This window comes from Rhipicephalus sanguineus, chromosome 1 (genome assembly GCF_013339695.2).
Source record: "Rhipicephalus sanguineus isolate Rsan-2018 chromosome 1, BIME_Rsan_1.4, whole genome shotgun sequence".
NCBI classification, from domain to species: domain Eukaryota; kingdom Metazoa; phylum Arthropoda; class Arachnida; order Ixodida; family Ixodidae; genus Rhipicephalus; species Rhipicephalus sanguineus.
The window spans coordinates 183320228-183329206 of record NC_051176.1 but is presented as its reverse complement, the minus strand read 5'-3'; the positions used below and the strand labels follow the sequence as shown (position 1 = coordinate 183329206).

Genomic DNA, 8979 nt, shown 5'->3' with positions numbered 1-8979 from the left:
AGCGTTGCAGCTGCTCTACACCTGTCGGGCGATGCGGTATTACGAAAGCGGTAATACGCTTACGGACAAGGCCAGACTCACAGCGGTATTCGCGCCATCGTGCGAAGGCTTCTTAATGACGCTCTTGCAATTAGATGGAAACCCGCTAGCTGGTCACCAAGTAGAGCAGCGACAACCATCAGTTACAAAAATTGGGGGACGCCTAAGCTTCGCCTTTAAGAGTTGAACGCGATAGCGATATTCTGTCCCTAGTGCGCACTTCGAGAACTACGTGTGTTTAACAGAATGCGCGCACTAAGGTGTGTGCCTTATGTAATGGGTAGTATGCTTTAAACCAGGACCTATTATGCACGAGAAACTTTTTCGAAGTTGCGATGCACCCACTACGTGGTCTTAAGGGAATACGCGCAGTAATGTGTGCCTTTTGTAATGGGTGGCTCTCTTTAAACCACGAAGTCGTTATGATATTGACATGGTGTGACGCCCGATGGCAATGTACGCTTGTACCACGCAATATTACTCCGATATTACATCTCGTGCTGTGACACCTGTATACAGGACGCGTATTTTTGGGAAGCATGAAAGTTACTTTCAGTGCAGCTCCAAGCAAAGGCGTGGCTGTGTGGTAGAACACCTGCTTGCCACGCAGACGGCCTGGGTTCGATTCTCACTCGGACCTAACATTTTTATTGTTTATTTTATTTGCAGCTTTTTCCATTTTTCGGTCACGGACAAGATGATGATTTTTCGCTCACAACCAACGGCCCCGACGCCGACGGCGGAATTTCTGTGATACGAGCTCTTTAACGCTATCGCGTTAAAAGTGTGAAGCAAGAACCACTGACAGCGCTTACAGTGTGATGCAAAAACCACTGACTGTTTAGCAGCCAAACAAATCGATAGGTTGTTTCGAAATGAAACTAGTATGATTTGAGCAAGAAAGACCAAACTTTTGGTATACAAACAGACATTTCATTAAAATTAAACACAGTTAGTGGCACTTAGGAAATTTTCAAGTAAACAATTTTGTATATAGGCCTTTGCTGCTTCATTATATAGATCTATAATAGCAAATTTGCTATGATATCGCTAATGTATCGAAGTATCTTAAGCTACAATTGGGAAGTATCGTATCAGATACAATAATTCCAGAAGTACCTTGTATCTGTATCTCAAGTACTTCTTGCCCGAGTATCTTGTATCGCATCGCGATACAATTTCAAAGTATCTTTGCCCATCCCTGGCTGATTTGAGCATCGTGAACTGCATAGTTACTGTGGCGGCCGCGGGATGCCGCCACGTGGCTACGCGCGCGCTCGCGATCACACTGAAAAAGCCGTGCGTTCGAAGAAAGAAAAAAGGATACACTCTAGGTCATGACGCACGCTGACGAACGGACGTAGCTTCTTGCCCCCTACTCATCCCCCTCCCTCGCGCAGCTTTCAGCGCTCTCGCTCGTATGAAAGGGGAGAGAAAGCGCCTGAAATCCCTGTAACTCCGCTCGTACTTGATGGATTCTAAAAATTTTTGCGGCAGTCGATTCGTGAGGCAATAAGCTCTTTTATTGAAGCCATTCGATGATTACTTGGAAAAGTGTTGCAGGGACCCTTTATAGCAGTCAATACAATAATCGCATACGCGAGAAGAGCGCGCTGCTTCTCCAACCTTCTTGTTTTTGTTTGTTTTGTTTTCCTCCATACAGTCGGAGGTAGCAATTCCGTACAGCGGCTCGTATTTTCAGTATTTTCACTGAAGATAGCGCCTCGTACGTAAAAACGAAAATATAAAAATTTAATTCTGGGGTTTTACGTGCCAAAACCATAGTATCATTATGTCGAACACCGCAGTAGGAGCCTCCGGATTAACTCTGACGTGCACTTCGCTGTGCGCACGTTAATGTTAAGTACAAGCGCTCTCTTTCAACTCGCCCTCACTGAAATGCGGTGATCAAAAACCCGCGCCGAGCTGCTCAGCAGCGCAAGACAAATATGATCATTTTGAGTTTTCTTTATACAGCTTATCTTCACATTTTCTGTGTCATATTACTGCGTATATGCAGGCACCGCACACCGTGCTTTAATTTTTTTTGCATTTAAATCGTATAAATGACAAAAGGTTTACTTACTTCAGCAAGTACGGTTGATAGAAGCCAGCAAATACTGTCTTAAAGCAGAGTACATCATCAAGCAGTATAAGACGAACGTCACTGCTGTCTTTAACTGTGGCGCCCCTGACTCTGATCGAGCGAAGATCTGCAGTCTTTTGCGATGCGTTTTGCCAAATCTCGGCTATCCGAGGAGTAGGTGCGTTGGGAGTCGTGGTTATACCATTGGTATCTCCCAGAACGATGAAGCCCGTGTGCTTGGAAAGCGTCGGCGCACGAGTGGACGGCATAGAAGTGCTGTCTGCCACTTCGTCGGTCAGCGGAAGCACGGTGTCGGGAGGAATAATACATGAAGTAGGCTTCCACACAGCGGTGCCCAGGAATTCGAGAGCGTCGCCACTCGCGAGCTCGTCTTTAAGAATATCGTCCAACTCCACCAGGCAGTAAATGATTTCGTTTAGAATAGCGTATCCGTACACTTTTAATGGGTGTGTCGTTCCTATTAAGCTCTTCACCTGCACGTAAAAAGAAGAAGAAGAAAATGAAAGAGAAGGCAAAGAAGTCAATAATAAAAAGTCAATGCATCTGTAGCTGACGCCATTACTTCGGTACGTTTCTCTGGTACAAAACAATGGTATTTTGCTTCATTGTTCTGTCCATGTTTAACCCTGTCGCGCTGTGGATTACTTCCAAAAAGGGCATTAGGCTGTATCCGAATGCATAATTTTGAAATATGTGACTCTTATGCGCCACACGAACACTCATATACGCCCTTTCTCAGTGCAAGGTTAATGTAGACGTTTCTATATAAGCGAAAAAAATCTTTTGCTGGATTTGTTCAGCAAGCATGTGTTTCAACTTACTCATATTAAAAATTATCTGGGATTTGACACGTACAAAAGAGGCCCCCCTTTTTTTCTCTTACCTTTAGACAGGTAAAAGCAAATGCGCCTGCACATGGACGTAGCACCTGACATGGATGCACCTGCACGGCCTTTGGTGCGAGGTAATGTAGCGCGTGCCATGGTGCAGAAGCTGCTCGTGGCACGTGCTGAAAGGCCATAGGTCGGCAAAAAATGTGGAGCTCACTGAGACTCAGTCGAGAAATATATCTTGCGCTTAGGACTCACTCGGACTCAGACTCGCCAAAATATTACTCGCCCGGACTCACTCAGACTGAGTCTGAGTAAGTCGACTCATGAGTGGCATTGCCGACCTATGAGAAAGGTAAACTTAATTTCGCGTCAGCAATACTAGCTGAAGAATTTTCATCAGTGTGGGTCGTTTTTATCAATAATTGCACCCCACTCAAAATTCGAAACTTGATCTGCGTTAGACATTAGAGGACGCGTAGTCAGCGCCGACTAACACTCCTGGGTTTAAATGCACATATATACCCTATAAAGTGAACGGGAGGATGACCGCCGCCGTAGCTCAGTGGTAGAGCATCGGACGCGTTATTCGAAGGTCGCAGGTTCGTCCCTGCCGGCAGCAAGTTATCTTTTCGTCCACTTTACTTTCTTCACATATCCCAATTATTACAAATCCCATCTCCTATACTTTCCTTGGCATTATTGTCTGTTAGTTCTCATTAATATTGTGTCTAACAACGAAAAACGAGCCCTTAAAAGCCATCTTCTTTCCTTTATTAAAATTTCTCGCTATCTCATTCATTACTTCGCCCTTGCGGTGAAACTGAATTTTTCTGCATTGTCGGTAGAACGCATTTGTATGCTTCAATTCAATTCACAATGGGCACGCATGGGTGCGTGGCGTGGTGTTCAAGGCACTCGCTTTCAAACCGGCTGGGCCCGCGTTCAAATCCCAAGCCCGGGATGAAAATTTATTTCATTTCATTTATTTCTTTGGTGCGCGCCAGCTGTGGGTGAGGGGGTTGTGTGGGTGAGTAGGGTTTTTTGGAGTACCTCACCTCCATCACCAGCTACACAGGTCAGTAAATAGAAGTTTCGCTTGCAAAACGCAAGCAGACCATCTTTGACTGTACATTTAACTTTTGTGGGAGTGCTCGCACCCCCTTTAAAGTCGTTTTCGTCTCATGGTGCCTGCGCACCATGCGGGCAGACTTTACTGTGGCATAGTTAGTATTGTCGCCGCTGAGCCAGTGTTGGCGCTGTGCTCCCGCGGTGTCGCTGCGCCCACTGGCTGCGACATTTCGCGGGGTCATGAGGAGCGTAACTCTTCCTCTCTGGGACTTGGCACTGACCGTCGACGGCCGTCGCTCAAGGGGAGGCCCGTAGGGGCGATTCCGCGGCTCGTTCCCGCGGATTCCCGTGGCGAGTCGAACGTCACTCGCGGTACTCGCGGTGTGTGTGTGTGTGTGTGTGTGTGTGTGTGTGTGTGTGTTGCTGACATTTGACATCTTGCTGTAGTTATTCTTGAGGTTCGGCTGGCGGGTTCGCCGTTGTGTAAAAGGTTGAAAACGAGGAACCCAGCCTTCAACAGACACGTACACAAGAAGAGAAGAGAGACGACCACACACGCTGGGTGTGTGGTCGTCTCTCTTCTCTTCTTGTGTACGTGTCTGTTGAAGGCTGGGTTCCTCGTTTTCAAGCTATGTACCAACAGGCCCAACACCAGACTCTTCTAGTGTAAAAGGTGCTAATAAATGTCCGTGAGCTCATTACACTGCGGTGTGTACTGTGTCCCACCTTCCAAGAGCGGCTCTCTCGCGCCCACAATTTAACAGCTTAAAACGTCGAAGAAAAAGGTAACATACTGCGGATGAAACAGCTTACCTTGTTAAAGTAAACTTTGTTAGACTCCTCCATGCCAAACCAACAGAACCTTGCAAGACAAAAGGATGGTCCAGGTGTCGCGTACACCTCGCTCATCTGCAGGCCTTAAGAACATTTCTTGTCAGTATACGGTCTTTTTTCGTAGAGAAAAACAACACGTAATTGAGGCGTTCAAGTATAGCTCAGAAATGATGCATCGCTGAAGACCTATAGCCAAACACACGAAGCTGGCACAAATGAAGCATGGCATATTTCAAATACCAATGTTTCGGCACATTTCACAGCAAAAAAAAAAAAAAAAAATGTGGGCAGCTTGCACTAGTGGAGCGGAGCTTGTGGCCGAACTAGCTTCTGTCGGCTTCTACAAGCTCGACTAAGTCTTCGCTAGGTTTGGCTAGGCATTGCAAGGCTTCGCTATGTGGAGCGTAGAACTATACTGCTTGGCGAAGTGTCGTCGCGGCTACGTGAAGTGAACGATTAATTAGTATGTTCTTAATTAGACATGCACCGATTAGTAGGGCTTTAATTAGCACATTATTAATTAGCAAGACCAATATTAACAAGACCTTAATTAACACGGTATTGATTATCATGTCCTTAATTATCACGGTCTTTGTTAACAATTAACCTTAATTAACCTTAAATAGCAAGGTCTTAAGAAGATGAAGAAGAGGACGAAGAGAGAACGCGCCGGCCGAGCAACGAGCTAGAAGGTAGAGGCCGATCATGATGGTGATAGCTTTTTGTTCACTCAGTACGGCCTAACCTCAGCTCCGCTGTTAAGAAACCTGCACTTGGATACATTTGATCGCAGCGTGGTCCGCCCCAGCACCCCGCGACTTTCAATGAGCTTTGAAATTCATAATTCCCACGATGACGCAAGCACTGACGCTGACCACAAAGTGTAGCCGATGTTATACGTAGAGCCGAGTTACCGCACACCAATCCACCATCGACGTCACGTTCATCTAATCAGAGAGTTCGAAGGGCACGGCCTTCCAAACCGGCCATACCGCGAGAACGTGCTGGCTCACCAGCCGGTGTGTATATGTATCAGTGTTTTTGCAGACTACTATATACAAAAAAATACTTTGGGACATTTTGATTGTGTCTAGTGCCATTGCTACAATAATTTCAAAGTGGATTACATTAACTTTTTAAAACATGCGGGATAAATATTCCAATCGGCACTGCATTTTCTTCGCAAAACATTTGTTTTTTTATGCAAGAATGTTTGCAGGTATCGACGGCTCCCGTATATTAAAACCTTGCGTGCAATTTTTAACGATTTCTTTTTTTTTTGGACGCGAAAGGCAGTACCGCTCAGTTGGTATGATCAGCTACATAAGAATCTATTTCTTCCGTAAGCACAGTCAACTGGCTTTATTCTGTCATTGCGGGATTGCCAAATTTGTTCTTATTATACGATATCATACGTTAACAAACATTGTCAAAGTGAACAAATTTCAATTTTTTTGTGTATATAGCCCCTCGTATTCGACAGATTACTTGAATAAAACATCAAAATCACTGTGCACCTTATCGTCGGTCGGAGGCCCATGCACAGACCTCAGCTCACAAAGCCATACTTTGTTGCATCAGCTCGGTTTTAACGGTAGACATTTTTTGACCGAACACTTGTAAAATTTTTACATGCGTACATTATCAATTTTCGCAAGAGAATACTAGGTGACTTCGAAGTCACAGATGCCTGTATCTTTTTTAGGGACTCAACGGCATTCATTTTCTGCTAACATCGATTTTCCAAGTGCTTTTTAAAAAACGACTTATCGGACGAAAGTGTAGCTGTGAACTTGCCTGCACTAAAAAAGCGCCGGCCCAGACGACCACACCATCTGTGAGCTGTTTGAACTAGCCATGTTCTTGTTGTGTTATTTTGCTTTTTCGAAATACAGACAGGACGTATAAATGATGGAGGTGAGTATGTATAAGTGTATGTCCTGACACACGATAGGTTGTTCTCACTCATGAAGCGACACCATTTCATTGCTTTTAATTTTCTACCTCACTACGCTTTTTAGAGTTGCGATCGCGACACGCGTTAATTTGCGAGACACAGCGAAAGAAGGTCGCGGTAGTGTTTGTTTACAAGCAAATGTACCGGACCTGAGGCATCAGCGGGTTATTGCACACTTGAAAAAAATGAAATATAGGCCTATCGATGAAGGTGCGAGCAACGAATAAATATACGACGATAAACAATCTCTGTGTTCATGTTGTTTGCCATCGCCATCTGCAAGTCAGCTGTCCTATCTGAGTGTCACGCCGGGCATCATCTCTCCTCAGCTAAATTCATGCAAAACAACACCGCGTCCTCTTCACGAAAAAATTCGGTTGTTCCCCTCACGAGCAAGTAGTTGCGAAATAGTTCAGTTTCGTACCATTCTCCGAGCATGATTTCTGGAGCAGAGCCAGGCGACGCAGAAGATATAACTTGTCGCTGGGCTTCAGAAACCAGCCTGTACACAGTGGATACACGTCTTCCCATTTGTCCAAAGCGCGGCGTAAATACGTCGTGTCCAGTAATTTGGTGTTGCAGGCGGCTAAATACTGCAAGGAGGACCGAAAGCTGAACTATTTATATGTATTTGTATTTCGAACACACAGCGTGAAACAATTCACAGGTGAAGAAAATCCGGCAAATTTACAGATGTCATACCGATGGAGGCGAAAGAAAGGGGAATTAGAGCGAACGTAAAACGAAAACAACTCGAGAAATACACGAGAGCACCATATTTTATCCCATGAAAGTCCTCTTTGCAGACTCCGTGGTACGTTTGAACACTTAATTGATGGATAGCTGTTGAACATACTTTATATAGACGCTAAAAATGGAAGAATGAGCATACACACGTTATACCAAAACTCATATAACCTCCTCCGATATACATTATTAAAACTCATATAACCTCCGATACACATTATTCCATAAATTTTACCGCAGCCTACTTAAGCGTGCACCATGGGATGCCTTGTTCGGAAAAAGTACTAAAAATGTAGCCGTCCTCACGTGCGTACCTTTGTATCTTTTTTTGTTCCCCTCGAACAGCGAACGATTGGGACGACCTTGCGCACAACATCGCTTCATGGAAGCAATTGCCTCGCATTACGCCTTAGTGTTCATCATTTAATATCCTTCGTACCCCACCCAGGCCCGTAGCCAGGGTGGCGGGGAAGGGAGGGTGAGCTAGGTCCCCCCCCCCCCGGAAATTTTGGTGAAGTAGGTGTTTTTACCAAAAATAAATAATGAAAATATGTGTTTTTCTCAAATAGTCACGGTTTTCAGCAAGTGCCCCCCCCCCCCCCCCCTCCGAAAAAAATTCCTGGCTACGGGCCTGGCCCCACCCGTTATGTAATACCCCCAGATGGTTTTCTTAAGGAAATAAAGTCCAAGTGAAATTCACAAGAGTAGCAGTTTGGGCGAGTTGGCATCCCATGACGTTCGGTGTGTTTAGCACAACTCAAACAGAATTTCGTTTCTTGAAGTGAGTTTCTTGCGGTGCACTGCGAAACATGTTGCGCAATTTGTTTCCAAAAATGTGTCATCCTGGGTCGCAGCTACAATCAGCTCACACGGGAAATTATTGAGGCGAAATCTATCAAAATGCTTAGAGACGCATGTCTAAGCTCACCATCTAAAGCCCTGTTTAACAAAGAATTGGCTTCTCTCGCACTGCCCACGCATGTCGATTGAGTGGTTAAACATCTGATAACGTGTTTTTGGTTTCCTTGTTTGATAGGCATGTATGTCACATGGTGCGCTGAGTTTATAAAATGGTATCGGGGTTTGAAATATTGGCGGACCCTCGACTTTTGAACTTCGCCTTCAAGAGATAGACCGCGATAGCGTAACCGGGCCCCGTTCGCATAGCCTTCTCAATAGTTAACCAGGCTTCGCTTCTCTGTCCTCCCTTCTACCCCTACAATTGTTTCCTTTTACTCTGTTTGAGTTACGCTAAACACTAAGAGCGTCCAAGTGAAAATTTTCAATATTTTGAGATGACTCGCGCTACATGCTTATAGACGTGTGGTGAATTTGAACTGCATTGCGCTACCCGATACAAACACATACAAATGGTGAACACATGTGCTTATCCA

General features: G+C 45.0%; 1 protein-coding gene across 1 annotated transcript; it reads right to left on the bottom strand.

Moving 5' to 3' along the window:
- Nucleotides 1–2121: 2121 nt before the first annotated feature.
- LOC125757117 (uncharacterized) lies at nucleotides 2122–5007 on the bottom strand. Its single transcript, XM_049412257.1, has 2 exons — nucleotides 4861–5007; nucleotides 2122–2619 (listed from the first exon to the last, which is right to left on the bottom strand). The coding sequence occupies exons 1-2, from the start codon at nucleotides 4954–4956 to the stop codon at nucleotides 2122–2124; spliced, it is 594 nt and encodes a 197-aa protein (XP_049268214.1). The 5' UTR covers nucleotides 4957–5007.
- Between the last annotated feature and the right edge of the window lie 3972 nt (nucleotides 5008–8979).